Source organism: Phodopus roborovskii, unplaced genomic scaffold, assembly GCF_943737965.1.
Source record: "Phodopus roborovskii unplaced genomic scaffold, PHOROB, whole genome shotgun sequence".
Taxonomy (NCBI): domain Eukaryota; kingdom Metazoa; phylum Chordata; class Mammalia; order Rodentia; family Cricetidae; genus Phodopus; species Phodopus roborovskii.
The window spans coordinates 19,119,707-19,145,519 of NW_026126407.1; the positions used below are offsets into that span (position 1 = coordinate 19,119,707).

The window sequence follows — 25,813 nt, forward strand, 5'->3', positions numbered from 1 at the left end:
TGTGAGCTGCCCTGTCCCTGCTGGGAGCTGGTTAACCCTCAGCCATCACTCCAGCCCTGACAGTTGTTAGTCTTTTTTTTCCACCGCCCTATTTTTTGAAACTCAGCTGCATTCTTTGAAAGCCTGGGTTGAATTACCTTTTTACAGAAGGGACAAGATAATCCAGGCTTTGTGGCTATGCTCAGCATATATTGGAACAGTTGGTAAGCAAATGAATTGGCTATGTTTTAGGAAAGCAGGCTTTGGGAGGACTGGGCTTGGCTGAATAGTGTCAGTAGAGCCCTGGTCTGCAGGCACTTTCCAGTGTTCACTGGTAGGCGCCTTACCAACACTGGAGACATTTCTGTTTGTGACTCGTGAGTTTAAGGGGAATTGCCCTGTAGCCTGTGTTGGAACCTTAGGCTTTCCCATGTGAATGCCTCCTAAAGGGTGCTCTGCTCCAAATGCGCTCTCCTAGCCTGCTGGTAGGACTGCACTGAATACCCAGGGCCAGGTGCTCGAACCTTGTGTGTGTATGAAGCCTGTCCCAAGTGATGCACTAGCAACACAGAGCCACCCCGTGGAAGTCCAGGCAACAGTTAGCAAGCAATAACAGAATAAGTTTTCCTGTGACTCAGGTTGTTTGGTGAACAAGCAAGTTACAGGTACAATGGTACTCTTTTGAGCTTGAAACACTGAATGTGTTTTTCCGTGTTTATATTTATAGAGTCCGTGTGTCTGAATGTGTGGGAAATGCCTGAGGCAGTGTGTTTGTTATGCTCGAAGAACCACAACTGCCAGGGGAGGAGTCCTGCAAGAGCCAGGGTGGGGCTAGTGAGTTCAGATCAGCATTAGTGATGATGTCTCAGGCTTTTACTAGGAAGATGTATTTGTGGGGTTTTGCATAATGAATGTTTTAATTTGCATGATAAACATTTTAAACTAAAAACAAAAAACAGCTGCACCAGCCTCCCAAGAGCTAGCTAAGCTGAGTGAAGAAGGAAAGACAGGTAGAGAAAAGAAGTGTGGGCTTAGATGGCCACATCTTCCTCCCAGTCTGGCATTTGCTTTAAGAGGAGGACTCTTAGCTCAGAGAGGATGTGACCTTTAGGCTAGGCCCAAGTCTTGCCCTGCTGTCACATGGTGCCACTAGTTGCCCTATTTGCAGTGGAGAAGGAACATGACAAGATGAATTTTCATTTATTTGTTTGTTTGTTTGTTTGTTTATTTTTGAGACTCTGTGGTCCCTGCTGTCCTAGAACTCTCGCTATATACCAGACTGGTCTAGAACTCACAGAGATCCTCCTCCCATGTGCTAAAATTAAAGGTGTGCCCTGCCATGCCCAGTGGGACTTTCAATTACTATTGTTACTAAGTTTTTATTTATGCTGCAGAATATGCTTGCCTGGTGCCCAGAGGCCAGATGAACATGTTGGATCCCTAGAACTGGAGTTACAGACAGTTGTGAGCCCTTGTGTAGGTGCTAGGAATCAAACCCAGGTCCCGAGGAAGAGCAGCCAGTGCTCTTAAGCACAGATACTAACAAGATGATTTTAGATGTGATACAGAACAGCAGCAGGGTGGGGGTGTGGGAAGCAGATGTCATAGAAGGATCTGGGCCATTTATTTTTTGTTTAAGGATCAGCTCGTCCATGTCCTTGCTAATGGCTCTGCCATTTTTCTGTGTTAATCCAGGAGGAATTTTGTTGTCAGAGAATAACAGGAGGTTGTCCATAATTGACTTTAAGCAGCAAACAGTAAAACACTTGAGCTCTTCAGCTCCGCCTTTCTTGTAAGTTTATTCTTTATTCCCAGTGGTTATGAAAGTAATGGAGTTGTATGGTGCCATTTGCAACCTTGAACTCCAAGGATTGTTCTCCCTTAAAATAAAAAAGCCACCGTTATGGTGGCAACCACTTTCTTCTGCTGAAGTCATTCTTTGTTTAAAAACAGTCTGCTCAGGTATGTTTTATATATGGTGATGCTTTTGTCTATACTCTTTTCTAGGCTCTGAGAAGTGGAAAACCAAGAAGGTTTGATGTTTTGTGTGGCGCCTCCTGAATTAGAAACCAAGATGAACATAACCAAAGGAGGTCTGGTGTTGTTTTCAGCAAATTCCAATTCGTCATGTATGGAGCTTTCAAAGAAAATTGCTGAGTGAGTTCCAGTTTTACCAGTCAAATCCATATGCACTATGTGATATTTTAAATTTGATAATCAGACTACTGCTGATTATCAAGCCCAAAAGCAGGTATAGCCAACCTGCATATCATCTGAATATTCTCAGGGTGACTATAACTCCTGGGAGTGTGATAGGCACCACTGTGGATAAATTATTAGAGATGCATGTAATATATGAAAATAGTGTACAGCTTATAATTTAGTGTAATTTTTAGAAACTGATTAAACACACACTAAATCCCTGCTGTACATATAACTTTGATCTAGATGTTATGTTAACAGTGAGCAAGCCAATCAAAAGCTTTCTTTTCGTGTAATTTACATTTTAGTATGGGAGTCAGACAATCTAGCTAAGACACCCAACTAGGTAATTTCAGGTGGTAACAAATGCTGGGAAGAAGGCAGTGAGGGAGGATATAAGGTAGTCCTACCTTCATTTAGGTACTCAGGTACATTTTAAACCAAGGGACATCTAGGAATTAGGAGACCCAAATAAACCATCAGATGAAGGTTGAAACAGAGCCCACCCCTCTATGCAGAGGGGGCAAAGGTTCCAAGGCCTGTGGCATGCAGGAGTGTTGGTGCCTGTGGAAACATGGGCTATGGGGTACGGAGCACTAGGAAGATGGCCTGTGAAGCAGGAGAGCCAGATTGCACAGACTGTGGGTGGTCATGGGGTGAGGTCAGAGGTAGGCAACAAATAGATATGATATAATATTTAGTTTATTTCATAATTAGAATAACTTACTTTTGTCAACTTGTAAGTCATCTTTAATAGTAAAGATGTTAGGTCTATTCTGTTGCCTTCTCAGCTTTTCCCCCTTTCTCTTCTCTAGGCGGCTGGGGGTGGAGATGGGCAAAGTGCAGGTTTACCAGGAACCTAACAGAGGTGAGCTTCCTTGGACATATGTATTGTGGATCTTCTTGCAGAATGTGGTGTAATGGGTCATTAAGTTATCCTTGACCGTCAGACAGTTAGATTCAATCATCTCATCAGTTCTGATAGCAGGAAATCAGGCAGGCATGTGGAGGAATGTGGTTTTTACTCCCTTCTGTTACCAAATGGAAAGATCCCAAGTGCAAGTCACATGTAGGGCTTGAATGCTGGTTCTTAGGCCTCATTCAATAAATCTGCGTAAGTTAACAGTGACTAGCTAGCTGGTCAGCTGGGTGGAAATGTTAACTGTTAGTGGAGGTTATTTTGCTATAGGTAACGTAAACAAGTACTGTGTACCTACCTATACTTTTAGTTTGTAGATATGTGGGCATGTTTAGAATTACATGTACATCCATGCTCATATGTGTTCCATTATTGAACCCAGGACCTCATGCATGCCTACCTATTGAGCTGTACCTCTGACCCTAGCTGGTTATTTGTTTCCTATAAGGCCAAGAGCTAATGCCATAAAGTGTTGCTAGGAAATGGCTGTAAGAAATGTTATTTAATCTTCAGCATTTCTTTAAAATGGTGGGTATTCTTAGTGAAATTTTTCTGGCGGGGTAATGGTCACTTGTATGGACATGAGAATCTTACTCCTTATCCTTGCCCAGTAATAAATGGGATAATCTCTGTACTTGACATAATCTTCTGACACATAATAGGTGCTCAGTAAGCACTCTCTCTCCTTTCATACAGAATTTTGTCCAATATTTACATCTTTAAAAACTCACCAGTACTGCTGCTGTTCCTCTAGTTTTCCTAGAGCATGATTGAAGTGCGGGAGGTTCTCTTCAGGGAGGCAGGATGAGGGAGAGCTATGGGAGCATGGGGCTGTGGGACAAGGCAGTTGGTTCACTCCCCAGGCTTAGGAGTAAATAGATGGAAAATCCTTGGTTTATGCAGTGAAACTAACTTCTGTATTCCCTACAGTTCATAGACACTGAAAACCTGGATCAGGGATAGATACAAGGGCCCACAAGTAACAGCACCAGGACTTAGATGCAGATTTTGACTCTAAAACTCATCTGTAGCATCACACCACACTCTTTTGTAAGCACACATTTTTTTTCTGGTGATTTTGTTAGTTTTGAATCAATGCCTTACTGTGTAGCCCAAGCTGGCCTTGAACTCACCATGTAGCCAGGTTAGCCTCAAGTTTGAGACCCTCTTGCTTTAGCCTCCTGAATGCTGACATTACCACACCCAGTTCTTTTTTTTCTATTGTTGTTGTTTTGTTTTACTGTTACTGAGATGGAGCACAGGGCATTCTACCAGTAAGCGACATCTCCAGCTTGCCAACATTTTTAATGAAAACTTTCAAACATGAGATAATTGAACAGTATCATGACTGGCCGTATTGATGCCTACCATATAGTTTGGTGTTTTGCTATCTTAATCCCTAGATACCTGGCCACATCTCCTACATATAAGTTCTTGTACATAAACAGAATACTTTTGTCACATTTGAAGGCATTAGCTATAATTATGATTTTTTTTTTTTTTTTTTTTTTTTTTTGCTGTTGTTGCTAGTTTTATACGATTCCTAGCTTCAGGTGATTGAATTTTTCAGTGTTTAAAAAATTGTGTGTGTGTGTGGTTTTTTTTGGGGGGGTTGGGTTTTTTGGGGGTTTTGCCATTATTTATGAATCAGGGTCTTACTTTGTGGCCCAGGCTAGTTTCCAACTCTTGTATCCTCCTGTCTCAGTTTCTTGAGTGTTGGAATTCTAGGAGAACACCATCATGTCTAGAAGGTGAGGTGATTTCTCTTTTGATATAGAAGCCGGACCAACCTTGCCTTTCCCCTCTAGTGTTAATGTTCTAGACCTACTCCTGTGGAGTGTTTGGAGTTGTCTCTTGGTGCTAATAAGGGGTATTTAAGAGCAGGGGGAGCTGGGCAGTGGTAGCACATGCCTTTAAACCCAGCACTTGTGAAGCAGAGCCTTCTGGATCCCTGTAAATTTGAAGTCAGCCTGATCTACAAAGCTATACAGAGAAACCCTGTCTTAAAAATAAAAATAATAAAAAGAGCAGGGATATTTCCCTGGTGCTCTTTTACCCCACGTTATACAGTGTTTATGCCTCAGTTCTCAGTTGGTGCTGACTGGATGACCAAGTGTAGCGAAGCAGACACTGCTTACGTATGAGGGGAGAAGCCTAGATTTGATTCAGAAGTACGACTGTGGCGATGCACTTAATGTCAGTGAGTTTTGTTGTTTGGTAGTAGTCCCAGTTTCTGTATTTTATAAAGTTGGGAATTAATGTAGTCTTAGTGTATGTTTTAAAATTTTGAACTATATCTTTCCCTTCTTTTCCCTTTAGAAACAAGAGTCCAGATTCAAGAGTCTGTGAGAGGAAAAGATGTATTTATCATCCAGACCATCTCAAAGTAAGCGATTTCTCCCTGCCTCCTGGGTGTTCCTGTTAGAGTCTGAAGACCTGGCCACACAGGGGAAGATAGTTTTAAAACTGATGTGCTTTTGCTAGTCTTTTTAGTTTTATTGTATATGAGTGTCTTAACTGTGCACTATATGTGTGCCAAGTACCTGCAGAGGTCAGAAGAGGGCATCAGATCCCCTGGGACTGGCGTTAAAGATGGCTGTGAGCTTTGATGTGGCCTCCAGATCCAGTGAAACCTGAGCCAGAGAGCGGAACCATATACTAATAAACGCTAGGAGAGCCTGTGCGCCCCACCACTGAGCCATCTCTGCAGCCCCATTTTCCTAGTTTCTGCTGACTTTTTGTCCCTCTCTCCCTCAATCCCTTCTTTGTTTTGTTTTAAACTCTGGCCAGCCCCAGACTCTTGACAGTGTCTTGAGTATCTCTGGCCTCAAACTTGCTATGTCACCAAGCGTGACAAATTGATGATCCTCCTGCCTCCACTGTGTGAATTCTGAGACTACAGGCACATCCTTTATGCTTAGTGATGCTTACTGATGAGGATTTAACCCAGGGCTTTGTGCATGCTAGGCAAGCACTGTACCAACTGAGCTGCATCTTCTTTCTGTATTCTTTTTTGTTTTGTTTTCTTAGATGTATTTTTTATTTTACGTATATGAATATTTTATATGCATGTTTGTAAATGTGTGTTACACATAGTCCTGGTATATATAGAAACTGAAAGAGGACATTGGATCCCCTGGAACTGGAGTTAGCCATCTCTTTTGTATTTTGTTTTTTAAAGATTTATTAAACTTTACTTGTGGATATTTTTTCTGCATGTACGTACATGTATGTATTCTATGTGTATGCATGGTGCTTACAGAGGCCAGAAGAAAATGTTAGATTCTCCCTAGAGTGGAGTTACAGATTGTTGTATGCTATCACATGGGTGCTTGGAGCTGAACCCAGATCTCCTGCAAGAGTAGCAAGTGGTCTTAAGCACTGAGCCAACTTTCCAGCCCCCTCTTCTGTATTCATGATGAGGGGAAATAGCCAAGGCTCTTAATGATAGAATCTGTTAAGTTTTTCTAGCAATCAAGAGTCAAGTTGATGCTTCGTGTCTGTGACAGGACTGTTATGAGCTGTCCCTGTCTTTGTCAGGTCCTTATTCCAATCACATCTTTCCTTCTGCACATGGTACATTGAGTTCTTTGTCTTGACTAGGCTGTAGAAAGCCTTTACATCAAGATCTTTTTTCTGAGATGCCAAGAAATAGACTGAGGATTTGATAGTGTCACATTCAGCTGCTATTGCATGGTATTGTTGATTAACTTGCTGATGAGTTAATAACAGTAGTAGGAATCCCCTCCTATTGTTGGGCAAGCATTGTACCACTGAGTTGTACTGTGCCACTAGCTTCATTTTAGTACAGACTAGTAGCTACTAAAAACCTAAGACAGATTTTAAGTGAAGGAAATTTAGCCCATTAACTGACATTTTCCTGTCATCCATTTGCTTATCTGAGTTAGTGGTGGTAAGCTTGTGTGGTACTCCTGATTGTTGGCCTCAGGATGACTACTTGTTGCAGTTCCCCTGCTTACTTAGACAAGCAAATGGTTTTCTGATGGTGATGGTGATGCAGGCATTGGCAAGGAAGAACAGTGCCTTCAATATGGGTTAGATTTTTCACATTCAAATGGAAGTACTTACCAGCTAGTTAGATTGCTTTCAGAAGGGGATCTTGGGCAAGAGATCAGACTGTGAGAGTGACCAGCATTTATAGAGCTGAAAGATAAAGGGTGACAGGAGGAGACGAATGTGGCAGGTGTGGGAACCAAGAAAAGAATCGCACGAAGCATAAGTTAAGTGTCTTCATTGGGGTTTCTATTGCTGTGAAGGTTCTGTTTATGACCACAGCAACTCTTATAAAGGAAAATATTGAATTGGAGCTGGCTTACAGTTCAGAGATGTAGTCCTGGCACAGGAAGCATAGTGACATGCAGGCAGACTTGGTGTGGGAGATGGGAGAAGCAGCTGAGATCTGCAGGCCAGAGGAAGAAACTGAGACTTCAAAGCCCGCCTCCAGTGACACACTTCCTCCAACAATTCCACACCTTCTCCAACGAGGCCACACCTTCCAGTAGTGCCAGTCCCTGAACCTATGTGGCCATTTTCATTCAAAGCACCACAAGGAGGCAGAGGCACATTCTGCCTCTACTGTAGGCACAGGTGAGCAGCTGCCTTAGAGGCAGCAGAAAGGCCAAGAAAGAGAAAGACTAATTAGCCAATGGATTTAGCCAAATGTTAGGGGCTTTTGATGAAAATCAGGGAGCTGTTATGGAGAACTAGAGAAGCTTCTTTGGCGTGTATATGGAGAGGAAGAGTGGAGAGTAGGAGAGTGGGACTGTAGACGTCTGTCTTGAGATGTCCTACAAAGAGGACAAAGAACTGGGATGATGAGGAAGAGCTTCACAAGGATGAGGGGCAGGAAGAGGGAGGAGTCATGGTGGCACAGGTTCTCCACAGAGCATGTTGAGAGGGGATGGCCACTGGAGTGTAACTTTACAGTGATATGGAAAGTTCCCCTCTGCTGCTGATTGCATGCAGTGTGGAGAGTTACCTTCTGATAGTCTCTTTCAGTGAGAAGGCAAGGTCATCTGGTCAGGAGCAGGAGAAGCTTTGGGAGAGGAGGGATTTGTTCTTTTTGTGTCTAATGCTTTAAGTCTTGTATAGTCGTAACATGCTTAGTGTCTGACACTGTCCACGGGTTTCAGGGACGTGAACACCACCATCATGGAGCTCCTGATCATGGTGTATGCATGTAAGACCTCATGTGCCAAGAGCATCATCGGAGTGATCCCCTACTTTCCTTACAGCAAGCAGTGCAAAATGAGAAAAAGGGGCTCTATTGTCTCAAAATTGCTGGCTTCCATGATGTGCAAAGCTGGTAAGAATGACAGGTTGATTTTGTTTGTTAATTTGAAACAGAATCTCTTTTTGTATCCTTGGCTGTCCTGGAACTCACTATTATTACACCAGGCTGGCCTTGAACTCAGAGATTTGCCAGTCTCTACCTCCAGAGGAGGAAACTAAAGGTGTGTAACACCATGGCAGATTTATTTTTTACTTTAGAAATTTCAAAGCATTATCTTGACTAGTGTTCTGAACATAGTACAAACAATGAAACAGCTTTTAAAGACAGATAATTTATATATTGGAGCCCCTTTCCCCAGGAGAGGGTGCTAGCCCTAGAGTGCTGCAATGGTACATTTCGCATCCCAGCTGAGTAGCATATACAGTAGTACTACCCTGTCTTGGGGGAAGAGAAGGACATCACAAGACTGGTCACATTATTCACAGTGACATGAGGTTTAAACGTATCAGTTACACTTATCAATTTTTTCTTTCTGGAACTTGTCATGGATCATGGATATCTGAAATCATGAAAAGCCCGCCATAGGTAAACTGGGGTCTGGTTTAATCAGAAGAATTCTGCTTCCAATGCCCTAAGACATAGAAGTAATAGAACAACTTCCGTTTCTATTTTTTTTCCTGAATTACTTGTTTAACATTTGTGTTAACAGTTCCAATCATATTCAAGTTTTGAAAGGGAAAAAGTTATCTCTGCAGGCCCTGGTAGTTCTGTTTTTAATTTTGTGAGAAACTTCCACATCTGAACCTTATTGCTAGACTTTAGTACGTGAACCATTTTCATTTTACAAATAGTTGTATTTTGTAAACCACATATATTGCTTTCTGTTAAACATTCTCAGGTAACAGCCTAAGTATTTTATTTATTATATATTATATTATATAATATTATATATTATTTATTATACACACACACACACACACACACACACACACACACACACACACACAGTATTCTGCCTGCATGTGTGCCTCACTACAGATGGTTGTGAGCCACCATGTGGTTGCTGGGAATTGACCTCTGGAAGACCAGTTAGTGCTCCTAACCTGAGCCATCTCTCCAGCCACAGCCTAAGTATTTAAAACAACAACAACAAAACTTCATATCTTTTAAATTAGTTTACAGGTTATTAGGTTTCGTGATACATTTTAAATATGTGTGTGCATGCATGCATCAGAGGGCAACTTTGTCCATTTTTCCTCAGGTGACAGTTACCTTTTTTTCTAAGACAGGATTTCTCATTGTCTTGGAGCTCTCCAAGTAGGCTATGCTATTTTATTACCCCTTCCTGTTTCTCAATACCTTTTTTATTTTTTTCTTCTGGTGCCCTTTCTAGTTTCATAACCCATACCCACATATTAATGTGTGTGTATGTATACGTATAAACATGTTCATGTGCATATAAACATTAAAGGGTAAGAGTCACATATGAGAGCACATACTTATTTGTCTTTCTGAGCCTGGATTCCTTTGTTCAATATAATTTTCAGATCCATTTTCCTACAGATTTAATTTTCCTGTATAGATGAATAAAATCCCATTGTGTATATTACCACAATGTCATTATCTATTCATCTTTTGAACTTTTAGGCTGATTTTGTTTCCTTATGGTTGTGAATAGAGCAGCATTATATGTGGCTATGCAAATATTTGTGTGGCAGAACCTAGCTGCCAAGGAATATATGGTAGTGTTGTTGTTTTTGTTTTTTTTTTTTTATATTTATCTGTGTTTTGACTACATGTTACGCCTGTGTACCACATGTTCACAGTGCCCTTGGAGGTCAGAAGAGGGCATTGGATCCTCTGGACCTGGAGTTGCAGGCTGCTATATGGGTGCTAGGAACCAAAACAAGTCCTTTGGAAGAGCAGCCAGTACTCTAAACACCTAAGTCATCTCTGCAGCCCCTGGTAGTTCTGTTTTTAATTTTGTGAGAAATCTCCACATTGCTTTTCATGGTGATTGCATCGGTTTATACTCCCACTAGCAGTGAGTAGTAGTTCCTGGGTCCTTGACAGCAATTGTTATTTGTTTTCTTGGTGATTGCTTTCCAACTAGGGGGAGATGGAATTTTAAAGTGGTTTTGGGGGGGGGGTCTGTTTGTTTTTGTTTTGAGAGTGAGTTTCACTAAATAGACCAGGCTGGCATTAAACAATAGTTCAAGAGATTAAAAGATATGCCTCACACCCAGCTCAAAGTAGTTTCAATTTTGTTTCCCTGATGGCTCAAGGTGTCAAAGACTAAAATATTTGTTGTCCATCCGTAAGACCTTTTTTGGAAGCTGTCTGTTCGATTCATTCATATCCTATTATTTTATTGGTGGTTTGGGGGGGGTTAGTCATTTTTTGTTTGTTTGGGGTTTTTGGTGTTTAATTTGTTCATTTCTTTATATTCTAGATAACACCTTCCCTCTCTGACATGTAGCTGGCAAAGATTTTCTCATATTCTGTAGGTTGTATGTTCATTCCACAGCCAAAGTATTTTATATTTGTTGTAAATACTTACATAGTTCTCTCTGTATGTGTCAGACTTCTGTGCTGGTGTGTTCTTGTATGTGAGTATATATGATTATAGTAGGTACATATCACAGAAATTTGTGCAAACAAAGGAATGAAACTTCCCCAGGTCACTGTTTCTTACATTATTATAGAATACATTTTCCAGTGTAGCATTGCAAAGAAGGAAAAAACAAAACACAGCTTTAAAAAAAAAAAAAAAAGTGAACTCCAGCAACCTCAGCTGTGTGGAACCTGTATTAGTTACTTATATCACTGCTGTGACAAAATCTGTGACTAAAGCAAATGGAGAAAAGGTTTACTCTGACTCAAACACTGTTCGAGGTACAACCTATCATAGCATAGAAGGTAAATAGTTGGACCTTGAAGAAACACATCATGCTGTGTTTGCAGTCACAAAGGAAAGTGATGAATGCTGGACTCTGTTACCTTCCTCCTTATGTACCCCAGGCACCAGCCTAGGGTCATTTAGTGAGTCTTCTTGCCTCAGTGTAATCAGAATAGCTCTCACAGGCATGCCAAAGGCTAATTCCTCACATTGAGTGTCCACGGCTTATCTTCTAGGTGATTGTGAATCCTAGCAAATTGACAGTATTAACCACTGAACCCTACAAAACAGACACAGTGTGGGTGAAGGCACCTGGTCTTGGGATCTCTTGTTGGGTTTTATTGTCCACGCTAAGGAAATTTCCAGGAGATGCCACCTCCAGGAGAAGAAACACTTCTTCGTTATGATTCCAATTTTAGCATATGTGCTACTAAAGGGAGCAGTGCCACTTTGTTATTATTATGTCTATTTAAGGGCTTACTTTTAATTTATGTGTATGTGTGTGAGTATGTACACATATGTGTAGGCTTCTAGAGGCCAAAAGAGGATCTCAGCCTCTGGAACTATAGTTACAGGTGGTTGTAAGTCCTGACAAGTATGCAGGAAACCAAACTCACATCTTCTGCAAGAGTTACTTGCTGAGTCATCTCTGCAGCCACTATCTCTACTTGAAATAGAAGTGAAAGTCATACATCTTGTATGACTAAAATCAGGAGCAGTAGATGTGCCAGGTTTTCATGATAGGAGAGTGTTTGCTCAGTCATTGTTATAGTTTTGTGGTACTGTTGACATGTTTAACTGTTCATATTTGAAGGTCTAACTCATCTCATCACTATGGATTTACACCAAAAGGAAATCCAGGGCTTCTTTAATATTCCAGTGGATAATTTAAGAGCTTCCCCCTTCCTGTTACAGTATATTCAAGAAGAGGTAAGCTAGATCTAATATTTATGTTAATATTCTGTAATGATATAGTTCTGTTTATTTGGGTTTTTCCCAAAGGACCAAAACTTTTTATGTATTATGCTCAAAGAGTTATTACACTTCATAAGTTCAAGTCTCTAAAATTTCATATCTGTATTTTTTGCCCACTCAGTTCTTTTTTCTTTCCCCCAAATTTCTATGTGTATGGATGTTTTGCTTGCATGTATTTATTGCACCATGTATAAGCCTGGTGTCCATTGAGGCCAAACGAGGGCATCAGATCCCTAGGAATGGAGTTACAGATGGTTATGAGCCATGATGTGGTGCTTAGAATTGAACCCAAGTCCTAGAACAATAGCTAGTGCTTGTCACTGCTGAACCATCTCTTCCACACCCCACCCTCCTTGTTTTTATTGACCTATAAGTTCCACATGGCTGACTTTTTTTATCCACTTTTCGAATCTCACCCATTTTATTGGCCTTTCCCCCTGTCCTGGCATCTCATTTCATCAGCCGCCTTTTGTTAGTTCCTGAAGGCAACTCTATCTCTTTAAAATACTGTTTTTTCTTGACCTGACCCTTTGTTGGACCACACAGAGGCAGATTCTATTCCCATCTTGCCCAAATGCTTCCAGAATTTGTTTGATCTTATAAATATGTGTGATTTGCTAATTCAAAAGCCTTTTACATTTTTAGTTCATGTTGCACTTTGATGTTTTGCTTTTAGGAGCTGTTGTTTGCACATGCAGTGTTTCCCTGTAGCAACTTTTCCAGAGAGCTTCATTTTTTGGCAGCACTTTGGATATTTCTGAAGCATGTTTTCTGGTTGACCATCCAGGCCATTTTGATGGGCCTGTTTTTTTTTGTTTGTTTGTTTGTTTGTTTGTTTGTTTTGTTTTTTAAGATTTCTTTTGTTTTGCCAGTGGTTTTGTTTGGTTGGCTGTTATATCTCGAGCAGAGTTTGATACACAGTATCAGTTACTTTCCTTGTTTGCAAAGACAGCTGAAGGGAGGCAGGGTTGCATTGACTCACAGTGTTAGAGTACTGTCCTATGGTGGGGAGTCAGGCAGCATCCAGTCAGGAAGCAGAGCTAATGAGTGCTGCTTCTCAGCTTGCTTTCTCCCACTCAGTCCAGGGCTAGACCATTCCTTAGTCAGACCTTCCTAAAAACACTCCTGTAGACATACCCAAAGGTTTACAGTGAAGATTAGAATAAACTAAAGATGTAGACTATTCACTCATTCAGTTTGTTTTATTTACTGATTTATTTTGAGATGGGCTTCTGTCCTGTTACCCAGGCTGAACTTGAAATCTGGGAATCAAGTAATCTTCTTGTATCAACCTCCTTGAGTGTTCACATTCTACCTGGCCATAACTTCTTGTTTTTATAAGGCCAGGTTGGAGTTAATGCACTTGTTGATCTAACATTTGCATACAGCATTCTGGGGAAATTGGCTCTCTCCTCCCAGATTTGCTCATTAACTTATTTCCCCCATTTAGCCAATTACTGAGCTGCTTATTTGGACTGATAGCTTCTCCTCCCTAGGGTTCTTTCTCATCAAACCTTGATCTTTATAAGATTTCCTGTTTTGCCTTCTGAAGAGACAGTGAGCCTTTTTAATAAGAGTCCTTTGGTTTCATTAATGGCTTTGTTGGCTTTCCCTTGGCAGGGTGTGATGTTATTTAATGAGGTAAGGAAGTATGTGAGACTGTTCAGAAAGGCATCTGGCTTAAAATACAGTACCCAAATGAATATGATCTTCTGCTTTCTTGCCTAGAATAGTGGGTGGGTGTGTCTTTCCTCTAATGTAAGTCCAGCAACGTTTTTGTTCATTTACCTGAGTACTTGCTACCTAACAGGGCTTTGGATGCTACAACCACCTGTGCTGAGATACAGAGTTAGGATTAGAGAGATGGTTTAGCAGTTAAGAGCACTGGATGCTCTTCCAGAGAACCAATTCCCAGCATCCACAAGGTGGCTCATAGCACTTTGTATCTTCAGATACTAGGGATCTGATGTTCTCTTCAGGCTTCTACAGTACCAACCATAACCATAGTACATAGACAAACATACAGGGAAAATAAACTTTACACTTAAAATTAAAAAAAGAAAAACTGTCATATTATGAGAAAACAGCGATGGAAATGTTCTTCAGTGGAACAATGGCACTTAATGAGTTGGTTATATTACAAGAATATGGTTTGAAAATAGCAGAGATGAAATCAGAAACAGCAGCTCAGTTTAAAAATGGTTCCATTCTATGTATACAGACACGATAATGACATCTTCCCTAATCATCATTAGCACTAAGTACTTAATTTTTCAACAGTGAAAGGTTTCCAAAGTACTTATTTAGTTGTTTTTTGTTTTATTTTCTTGAAACAGGCTCATGTAACCTAAACTGGCCTTAAACTACATAGCCAAGGATGAATGGCCTTGAAGTCCTGGTCCTCCTGCCTCTGCCTCCTGAGTGCTTAGATTATGGATATATACCACCTCACCTTGCTCTACTTTTTCTTTTAAGTGGTTGGTTTGTGACAAATCTTAATATGTAGACCAGGCTGTTCTCAATTTACAGAGGTCTGCCTGCCTGCCTCTGCCCATTGAACACTAGGATTCAAGGTGCTACCACACCTGTCTGTTATTTGTTTAAAGAGGCTCTTGTTTTTTGTTTTTTTTTTTTGTTGTTGTTTGTTTGTTTGTTTGTTTTTTTAAGTAGCACTAGGCTGAATGTTCTTTCACAAATGGCTTTCCTCAGCACAGAGTAACTACAATGTGTTTGTCACCTGTTTAGACCACAGTATTTTGGAATATGACCTGAACTTGGATTCAGTCTCAACGAATATCATCTTTGTATTGTGAAATTGCATTCAATGTGGGATTCGTGAAAGGATTTTTGTATTTATTGAGACAGGTTCCCACCATGCAGCTCTTAAAACCCAGCCTCCAGGGTAATTGGGATTACAGGCACACACTACCACACCTGGTTTGCTTCTGTTAATTGTTTTGTTTTAGTGTGTGTATGTGCGTGCGTGCAGTATGCATTTATGTATGTGTGGATGCATATGTGTGTGGAGGCCGGAGGCCAGTGTTCAGTGTCTTCCTCAATTTACCTTGCTTTTTGAGGGCCTCTCACTGAACCTTGATTAACTATACTGTCTGGCCAGTGTGCATTAGAGATCTGCCTGTCTCCACTTTTACTCCCCCACTCCCAGTGCTGGGTTAACAACACAGGCTGCCATACTCTGCTTTTATGAGGTGTTGGGGAGCCAAGCTCGGGTCATCAGCAGTTTACGGACTGAGCTACCTCTCCGGTCTCTCTGCTAACTTTGTGAGAGCACTGAATTTTTATATATAGGTTAATTCATGTTTCATCTTAGTTTCCTAAAGGGAGATTTTACTTTGAACTTGTTCTTTTTGGTGAAACTTAAGTGATCAGATGATGATTTCAAATTTGTTGGGATGTTCATGTTTGTTGGTTGTTAGAATAGCCTCTTTGAGACAAGGTAGTAATCCCTGGCCTCTTGTCTACCACAGATCCCAGATTATAGGAATGCAGTCATCGTAGCCAAATCTCCAGCCTCAGCCAAGAGGTAGGTGGAACTGCATGGCCTCTCTTGCCATGTCTATAGGGTGTCCCCATTGAATCTCACTGTCTCAATCAAGCTGCCCTCCCTTAGTTTTCTTCTATGGGTTAATTTAATGTTACCCTGGCAACTCTACCTGTTCAGTAGATATTTTAGTATCTGCCAGTCATATTTCTTAACCATAGTCATCCCATCTGAGGAATACTGACCTAGTGCATCTACTGTTCATCTCCAGTCCTGCCTTTTCTGCCAAGCGTTATGCTTAACCTGAGATCCGTCCCTGAGACCCATGTGGTACAAAGAGAGAACCAACTCCCATTAATTGTTCTCTGACCTCCACACAAGCCCAACCCATCTTAAATAAGTGTTTTGGGGTTTGTTTGTATTTTTGTTTTGTTTTGTTTTCCTGGGAGAAGCTTTCTCTGTGTAACAGCCCTAGCTGTCCTAGAACTCACAGAAACCCACCTGCCTCTACCTCCAAAGTGCTGATACTAAAAGTGTGTGCCCTGCCAGACACTAAATGCAGTTGTTAAAACTCCTACTTAACCTACTTTGTTTACTGCCTCATCTTCAAAGAATTCACTGACTTATTAGCAGACTTATGTCTGACAGGTCACATATTTGTGTGTTTGAAAAAGTGACATTTACAAAAGGGAAGCTCTGCTTGAGTTCCTCTCTGGTCTCCCTCAGTGGTGGACTGCCATCAGGAAGTATAAGGTCATGGTCTTTATCACCACAACCAAAAGCAAACTCGGATAGGACAGTGACTTCCCATGGGAGTCTGATTGTTTGAAAGAAAGCTGAAGTGGCTGTGTTAATGCCTGACAGACTGGAGCAGTGAGCATTCCTAGGGATAAAGGTCTTTTCATAATAAGAAAAGCTCACTTCCCACCCCACCCACCACCCACCCAAAAGAAATGTGTTTCTTGGGATGGCCCCCATTCATCTTGAGTCACGGCTTTCAGTGCTGCTCCCTCCTGGAGGAACATCCTCCCGCCAGCCACGCCTTTCCACCTGTGAGCTGACTGACAGGACAGTGGAGCAGCCAACACACATGACTACTCTGTGCTCGGTTAAAGGCCGTGGTGATTTTACAGCATCCTGGGCATTTCACAACCATAAAGGAGGGATTGGGGCTCTGCACCAGGTGCTTCTTGTGTTTCCTCTTCTCCTCTGGAGAGGGATGCAGGAGATCCATAGCAAGAGGATGTTCTCGAAGGGAGGTCATCACCGCCAAAAAGGGAAAAGGGTCACTTCTTCAGGAGGGTGTGGTAATTGCAATCAGTTAGTGACTATAAAGAGAAATGGGTATGTCCTCAGGGGTGGTCGGTTATCTCACCCCTCCTCTGCAGTACTCAGCAGAACAGACAGCATCAGGAAGGCTGCTAAGCACCAAGCCGCCAGGGCTCTGCTTAGAGAACAGAATGGACATTCTGTGCTGTAAGGCAGGTCTGAGTTTAAAATGATTGACGTTGGAGCTAGAGAGATAGTTCAGCAGTTAAGAGCACTGGCTGTTCTAGATGACGTTTTAGTCATAGCACCCACGTGGTGGAAGCTCACAAAAATCCTCTGCTGGCCTCTGAGCATCAAGCACACATGTGCACAGGCACACTTGAACACAAAACATACATGTAAAATTAAACAAATATGTTTTTAAAAACAAAAGAGGTGGCTGAGAATCATTCCTAACTCCAGTTTCAGGGAGTCAGACACCCTCTGGCCTCCTCAAACACTGCACACATACATGCAGGCAAAATCAGAATAATTTTTTGTTAATGATTTAAGTCTCATATAAGCTGTATCCGTTCATTTGTGTTTTGGACAGGGTCTTTCTCTGTAGCCCACAGTGGCCTTGAATATCCAGCATTCCTCCTGCTTTAGCCTCCCGTAGTTGGGATTATACCCATGAGCTACCATACCCAGTAAGGCCCAAGGTTTTTTGTTATTGTTTTGTTTTGTTTTTCAAGGCAGGGTTTCTCTGTAATAGTCCTCACTGTGTTGGAACTCGATCTGTAGACCATGCTGACCTCAAGATCTGCCTGCCTCTGTTTCCCAAGTGCTGGGATTAAAGGCGAGCACCACCAGGGCATGGGTTTGAGGTCCAGATTTTAATGGTGAATACTGTCACACATTTATTGGAGAGCAGATGCCAACTTTATAAACATTTTCAGAAAACTGATCATTAGGTGCTTTTGCCTTGTTCTGAGGCTTCATCACTGATAGTTGATCCCAGTGAACCAAGAGGAAAAGTTTAAAATATCATGTTAGCAAACTGAATTAACAGTGTACAAAAGATGAACACATCTTTGAGCTTGTCCCAGGAGCCTAAGGTTGGTATGGCAGCTTTTTTCTCCTTCCTTCCTTCTTTTCTTCCTTCCTCCCTCCCCCTCCCTCCTCCCTTCCTCTCTCCCTCCTCCTTCCCTCCCTCCTTTCTTTCCAGACAGGGTTTCTTTGTATAGCATTGGCTGTCCTGGAATGCTTTGTAGACCAGGCTGGTCTTGAACTCACAGATCCACTTGCCTCTGCCTCCCCAATGCTGGAATTAAAGGCATGCACCACTGCTGTCTAACCTGGTGTATCTTGCTTTTAAAGGTCTGTGAATGTCAGTCACCATGTTAAAAGAACAAAGAGAAGTCATGTGATTATCCAGACTCAAAGATTTGACAGTCTAGCTTAGGGAAACTAAAAATAGAAGGGAACTTTTCCATCAGATAAAGATCTGTTAGAAAGAAAGAAAGAAAGAAAGAAAGAAAGAACGAAAGAACGTAATGCAGACATCTCAGTGGAAAAAACTGATGTTGCCCCATGGTTCTAGAACAAGACAGTGTCTGTTCTTTCACTTATATTTAGGTGGCACTAAGGTTCTGGAATGTGTATGTGTACAAGGATGGCTTGATCACTTACATAGGAAATCTGATGGAGTCTAGAAACATGCTGTCAGAACTAACATAGTCACTTTAGTAAACCTATAAGATAAAAGATCCAGATATGCTGGATGCACTCCTTTGGTTTTATTTGGGTTTTTGGTTTTGTTGTCGTTTCTTGAGACAGGGTTTCTCTGTGTAGCCCTGGCTGCCCTTGAACTTACTCTGTAGACCAAGCTAGGGTCCACCCTAGGAACTTAGGGTCCACCTGTCTCTGCAGGGATCAAAGGTGTGTGCCACCACCGCCTGACAGTCATTCTCTTTTGTAATTACTTCCTTGGGAGGGACGTTTTGCTTATGTCCTTTAGTGTCTTGCACAGACATCAGCAAGCTGAGGTTCACTGTGGTTGGATTTGTGTCTACTGTTCTCTGCAGGGCACAGTCTTTCGCAGAGCGTCTGCGACTAGGAATTGCAGTGATTCATGGAGAAGCACAGGATGCTGAGTCTGACTTGGTGGATGGCCGGCACTCCCCACCCATGGTCAGAAGTGTAGCTGCCATCCACCCTAGCCTGGAGATCCCAAGTAAGTGTCCACGGGTACCTTTTTGCCACTTTTCTCTGAGCTGCTTGAATTTGTGGAGGGATATTTTAATACAAATTCTCTTTTTAAAATTATTACTAGTTTTTTTAGATTTATTTTTGGTTTTATATGTATGCCATATGTGTGCAGGTACTCACAGAGAACAAAAAATTGCATCAGACCCCCTAGAGCTGGAGTCGCAGGGTATTGTGAGCACCTGGGTGCTGGGAGCCAAACTGAGGTCCTTTGGAAGAGTAGCCAATGCTCTGAGCCACAGAGCCACTTCTGCAACCCATGGATCCTCTTGGGTGTGTGTGTTCACAGTCTTGTCCATTTGCAGATACACGTGCACATGGAGGCCGTAGGTCCATGTTAGATATTTTTCTCAGTGCTGTCCATCTTTTTATTTGTTTGTTTGTTTGTTTGTTTGTTTTTGAGACAAGGCTCTCACTGGCTTGGAGCTCATCTGTTGTCTAGACTGGGTAGGCAGCAAGCCCCAGGGGCTCCCTTGTCTTATCCTCTTCAGCCTGGGAATTACAGGTGCACACACCATTACACCCAGATTTTTTTAGCACAGGTACTGAGAACCCAAACTCAGTCCTCATGCAAGTACTTTACTCATTGAACCATCTTCCTAGCCTCCATTTTGACTTTGAGTTGGCAAAAACTAATGATACCCTTCCTGGCTGAATTATGGTAGCTGTAAGCCTTTGAGTAAGAGAGCCCAATTTTAAGGAGCACTAGGAAAGTGTCCATCTATTTAGACTCAAGGGCTGTACCTCAGGGAACTGCACACAACTGTTCAATGCATGCTGACATAGGCAGGAGGCTTCTTTATGCACGAAAGTGTTCAGCATTATGTTATGTAGATGCAAGGTGCTGGCCAGGTTTTATGTGTTTAGCATAGGATAGGGCCTGGCTAATTATTATTAATTTATTTCTGAGTATTATATTCCTTTTGGTGCATGTCTGCAGCCCTCTAAATACTTAGAACTGTCTAGAGCAAAAGAAAACCTGAAATGTCAATAAATAATGTCTCAATACAAGACCTGCCTGTCTAGCTAAGTAGTCTGCTCTACTAAGATGCATTCATTGCTCAAGGCTCAGGAGGCTCGGACATCTGTGACGAAGTTGACAAAGGTGCCATCAGCTCCTCACAGATCTATCCTTCCACAGTGGAAGAGGTTGGAAGGCTCTCTCAAACTTCTGCCAGGACACTAAACCCGTCATCCTGACAGAACCTTGTTATCTTCCTCCTAACAGCCCCAACTCTTTAATTACCACAGTGGCTTGCAGCATTCATAGCACAGCATTTCACTTAGCCTCTAAACACATGTCCAACTCACATGCAAAATATATCATTCCACCCAACAGCCCTAAAAGCTAACTCAAAGTAAGTCTTAACAACTTGGTTCTCGTGCCAACTCAAAAGTCCCAAATCTTAGTAAATACCATCTCATACAAGATGGGTGAGACTCAGAGTTAGTGACATTCTGAAGCAGTTTTTCCTCTAGCTTTAATCTGCCCTCCCTGGCCTGTTGAATAAGTGTATGCTTCCAGAATACAAAGTGGAATAGACATAGGCTAGACACCACTCTTAGAGAAGGAGAGACAGACAAGTCCTGGGCTAGTCCAAAGTCCAGCAGCAGTACAAGTCTGTGGTCTTGGATAGGCATTGCCCTAGAGGGGACTGTGTTATAGCACTACTTGTAGCCCAAAGCTCTTGAGACCGTCCTTTGAGATCTCAGATGAGAGTGGCCCAGAGATGCTACTGTGACTTACCATCTGTGTCTTCTGGAGAGCTGGGGCAGTAAGGGAGCCCTGACCAGAATGGAGGAGCAAAGCCAGGAAGCCCACAGTCCTAATGTGCCACAGTGTCACATAGTAGATGTCTGCCATTTGGTAGAAATTTAGGTTGTGCCTGCAATTTTTGTGTTTGCTATTGTTGTATACATTCATGGCTGAATTTCTCTGTAGAACTAAGGTTTCCTTTCTTTTGGCTGTATAACTAGGAACGGCTTGCCCAACCTGATGATCGTGTTTAACCTTTTGAAAAACTGTTTTGCACAGCATATGCGCAGTTGCATCACTTTTTTTAAAAAAAACTCACATATCTTTATGGGCATGAATATTTTGCACCATGTGCAGGCCATTTAACCATGAAGTCCAGAAGAGGGCATCAGATTCCCTGCAACTGGAGTTAGTAGGTGATTGTGAACTGCTGTGTAGATGCTGGGAATGGAAGACAGCCAGTACTATTAACTGTAGACAACCTGCACTGTAGCAGCAAGACACAAGGGCTCCAATCTCTCCAAAGTTAAAAGTTCTTAAAAAATCCAGCCATCCTGTGATTATGAGTGGCATTTTGCGATGGTTGTGTTTCTAAATAACTAGTAATATCAGGTAGTGTTTGTGTGGTTGTAGGCTGTTTGTATCTCTTGCTTTAGAAAAATTGATTGTTTTGTCTTTTGCTATCAAGTTGAATGATACTATACATTCACCAGAGAAGTGGTGTTTACCTACTGTCTCATCCTGGGAGTTCTCTTTTGTGTCTTGACAGTGTCTTTTGGTATACAGAGAATTTAATGAAGTGTAATTTATATTTTCATTTGTTGTTTGGTATTTAATATAATATCAAAGGGTCTTGTTTTCTTTCATTTCTTGAAGCCCTGTTTTAGTTTTCAGATGTTCCAAATTCTTTGGTTAAGTTTACCCCCAAATATTTTATTGCTTGGATACTTGTACAAGCAAGAATTGTTTTTTCCCCCTTATTTTGTAGATAGCATATGATACATATATTTTAAGTGTAGAGGCCAAAGGTTAACATTGAGTCTTTCTCATTTCTCTCCACATTTTTTATTAAGTTAGGTGTCTCTCACTTGAACCAGAGCTCATCAGTTCAGATAGTCTAGCTTGCTCAGGGATCCCTGGCTCTACCTTCCAATTGCTGGGATTACAGGCGGGCTGCCACACCCATCCAACATCTATGTGAGTTCTAGGGATCTGAGTTTCAGTCCTCACCCTTGCGGCTTAGTCAGTGTGTGGTCAGCCTGGGGTAGCTTTTGTAATTCACCTTTGGATTATTCACTGCTCGCCATCAGAAAAAGAAACACCAGGCTCCCTGCATGAATGTATCACTTTTATTGTCACTTTAATAGAATACATGACAGAGGCAACTTAAGAGTAGGAAGGTTTGGTTTTGGTTTCCAGTGTCAGAGATTTCATTGTGCCAGTGTAGGGAATGCGTGGTGAGAGTCTTCATCAGTGGCATAAAGCAGTGACAGTTGACATGGCTGCAGACTGGGAAGCAGAAAAGTACTATACCATGATGGGGGTTAGGTATAACCCTTCTTTCAGCCAGGCCTCACCTTCCAAATGTTTCAACAGCTTCAAAATGGTGCCACAGCTAGGGACCGTTCAAACCACAAGCCTGTGAGGGACAATTGAGATTTCAACTGAGCACTGCAGGTGTGCAGCCTTCTATGCTAACTGGAGCTGTGCTTCAGTATTTCTTGGGGTGTTCTGGGTGTAGGGGCATGTCATCCTTGACTGGGTGTTACCTGGGAATTTTATAGTCCATCATCAATTGAGGGATTTTCTTTTCCTCTTTTAATTTTGTTTTTGTTTTTTGAGACAAGGTTTTTCTGTGTATCCCTGGCTGTCCTGTAACTCTGTAGACCAGGCTGGCCTCAAACTCAGATATCTGCTTACCTGCCTCTGTATCCTGAGTACTGCTATTAAAGGTGTGCACCACCTTTGACCAGTGATAACTACTTAAAACCTTTTAAGTCTTTGTTGTACCTTTGAGCATAGGCACTGAGGTTTGTGTTTCATTCTGACCAGTGCTGATTCCTAAAGAAAAGCCCCCAATCACGGTTGTTGGTGATGTTGGAGGAAGGATCGCTATCATTGTGGTACGTAAATCTTCTTTATTGTTCCCACCATCACTCTGATGTCTTACTTGTAATTGTGCACATAGACCATGGCAGGTGGTATGGCCAGGTAAGTATCATGTTGGTTGATGCTTTGTACTATGTTAATTTTGTCCCCAAACAGAAAAATGGTAATTTTTAAAAAGATTTATTTATTATATATACAGCTTTCTATCTGCATGTATTCCTGCATGCCAGAAGAGGGCACCAGATCTTGTCTCTAGTTCTCATTCATTACAAATGGTTGTGAGCCACCATGTGGTTGCTGGGACTTGAACTCAGAACCTTTGGAAGAGCAGCCAGTGCTCTCAACCTCTGAGACATCTCTCCAGCCCAAAAAAACAGGAGCCTGGCAGTGGTGGCACACATATTTAATCCCAGCATTTGAGAAGCAGAAGCAGGAGGATCTCTGTGAGTTCAAGACGAACCTGGTCTACAGTGCAAGTTCCAGGACAGATACAGCTCACACAGAAAAACACTGTCTTGAAAAAAAAAACCAAAAAGTGTCTATATAGTTGCTTGAATATAATACAACTGTTTATTTCCATTTTTTGGAATGTTGTTACTTTTATGGTTAAAAGTAAGGGACCAAGTTGATTAAAGTTTTAAAACATAGATTGGCAATAAGGGTTATATTTCAGTAAGGACTTGGATTTGGTCCCTAACACCACAAAACTTGCACATATCATTTCATACATGCATATTAAGCAGTACACTGAAGAATGGGCCAGACACTTGCAGCTCACTGCACCCCTGAGGAGAGAGCATGGGACCAAGGGCCAAGAGTCTTCCTAGGCTTTCCCTGGTCTCTTTTTGTCGCGCCTGAGAGTCTTCCATTCATAACATTCCTGAACTTTACAGTCTACCAAGAGTGCTGTTTCTAAATGTAAAGGACCTGGGCATTGGGGCTGGAGAGGCTGCTCAGTGGTTAAAGGCATTTGATATTCCTGCAGAGAACTCAGGCTCAGTTCCCAGCACCCACATGGCAGCTTACAATTGTTTGTAACTCTAGTTCTAAGGGATCCAGTACACACAGGCAAAACATTCATACACATCTTTAAAAAATGAAGACTTGAGTGTTTATAAAACTTGTGTGTGTGTGTGTGTGTGTGTGTGTGTGTGTGTGTGTGTGTGTGTGTGGCTGGGTGGTAGTGATGCATGCCTTTAATCTCAGCAGGAGACAGAGGCAGGCAGACCTACATGAGTTTGAGACCAGCTTTCTCTATAAGAGTTAGTTCCAGGACAGCCTCCAAGGCCACAGAGAAACCCTGTCTCAGAAAACAACAAACAAAAAATTGTGTGTGTGTGTGTGTGTGTGTGCACGCGCGCGCACGCGCATACATGATGACTTTTGGTCCATGCTGTGTTTGATCTCCCTACTGGTGCTTTGGTCTTCACTGCTAGATGTTATAGTACAACATAGCTGATGCATCTGTTGTCAGTTTTCTTTTTTTTCTTATGTTTGTGAGTGTATGTATGTAGACATATGTGCATGTGGAGGTTAGAGAGCAGTTTGTGAGCGTGATTTATCCCCTCCCATCATATAGATTCCAGGGATCAAGCTCAGGTATCAGGCTTGTTTGCAGTGCATTCACCTGCTGGACCTTCTTACTGGTTCTAAGACAGTCTTCCCTAATTCCCAATAATACTGCTTTGAACATCCTTGCACCCGTTTTCTGGTGTGTCGTGTAAAAGTTTCTGGGGGTGCCCTGTATTTTTTTCCTGTTGTTTGGCACATCTCCCACACCATCCCACTAGTTTATTTCATGGACACAGAGGTAGTGGAAGGTGCAGACCCAACATGGCAGCTGTGGTCTTTCCCCTCCATACTGGAGCTATGCTTTCTGTTTCTCTAGTACTGAGGGTTAAACCTAAGGCTTTAGATTTAGTGTCTACCATTGAACTGTATCCCCAGCCTTTTTATTTTGAACCAGAGTTGCTGAATCTGGTCTTGAACTAGTTCTTCACTTCAGTCAAGACTCAGTTCAGAATCTTCCTGCCTCAGCCTTTCCAGTAGCTGGGATTACAAGTCTGTACTATTAGGCTCAGCAAGTAAAGGTGCTTGTCACCAAGCCTGATGACTCGAGTCCAATCCCCAGAATCCGTGCAGTTGTTGAGAGAACTGCCTGCTACAGGTTGTCCTCTGACCTCCACATGCATGCCATGACATATATACACACACATTCACTTGTGCTCACGTGCATACTGACAAACAAGAAAATTTTAAAGGGCTAGAGAGATGGCTCAAAGTGCTAACCTCACGATATGAGCACCTGAACTTAGAGCCTCATAAAGCCAGGTCGTGCATCTGTAATCTCCGTGCTTCTGTCGAGAATGAACTGCAGATGACATAGTTTGTGCCCTGGCCATTCCTTCTTCCTGGTTGTCCAATCTGCCTTTGCAAGTGTTGATATGCCTTTTGCCTCTTTGATTTGACAGGATGACATCATTGATGATGTGGACAGCTTTCTTGCTGCAGCAGAGACCCTGAAGGAAAGAGGCGCATATAAGATTTTTGTGATGGCCACTCACGGCTTGTTATCCTCTGATGCTCCCCGGCTGATTGAAGAGTCTGCTATTGATGAGGTAGTAGGGCTGGCAGTAAGGGTGGCTGCCTGAGTCCTTCACAACAGAGCAGAACAAGTAGAAGCTTATTAGTTAATGAATAGA

General features: G+C 42.0%; 1 protein-coding gene across 2 annotated transcripts in view; it reads left to right on the forward strand.

Annotated features, from left to right (window-relative positions):
* The window catches only part of Prpsap2 (phosphoribosyl pyrophosphate synthetase associated protein 2), a 30,241-nt gene that overhangs the window by 3,204 nt on the left and 1,224 nt on the right, over nucleotides 1-25,813 (forward strand). The window contains exons 2-11 of one of the 2 annotated variants that reach the window (XM_051180450.1): nucleotides 1,675-1,771; nucleotides 1,987-2,136; nucleotides 2,997-3,049; nucleotides 5,420-5,486; nucleotides 8,254-8,426; nucleotides 12,068-12,183; nucleotides 15,717-15,772; nucleotides 19,066-19,214; nucleotides 23,055-23,125; nucleotides 25,583-25,729. In XM_051180450.1, the coding sequence (XP_051036407.1) occupies nucleotides 2,018-2,136; nucleotides 2,997-3,049; nucleotides 5,420-5,486; nucleotides 8,254-8,426; nucleotides 12,068-12,183; nucleotides 15,717-15,772; nucleotides 19,066-19,214; nucleotides 23,055-23,125; nucleotides 25,583-25,729 (951 nt within the window). In that variant the 5' untranslated portion in view covers nucleotides 1,675-1,771; nucleotides 1,987-2,017. The remainder of the gene's footprint in view (nucleotides 1-1,674; nucleotides 1,772-1,986; nucleotides 2,137-2,996; nucleotides 3,050-5,419; nucleotides 5,487-8,253; nucleotides 8,427-12,067; nucleotides 12,184-15,716; nucleotides 15,773-19,065; nucleotides 19,215-23,054; nucleotides 23,126-25,582; nucleotides 25,730-25,813) is intronic. The other variant, XM_051180451.1, reaches the window with a different exon arrangement.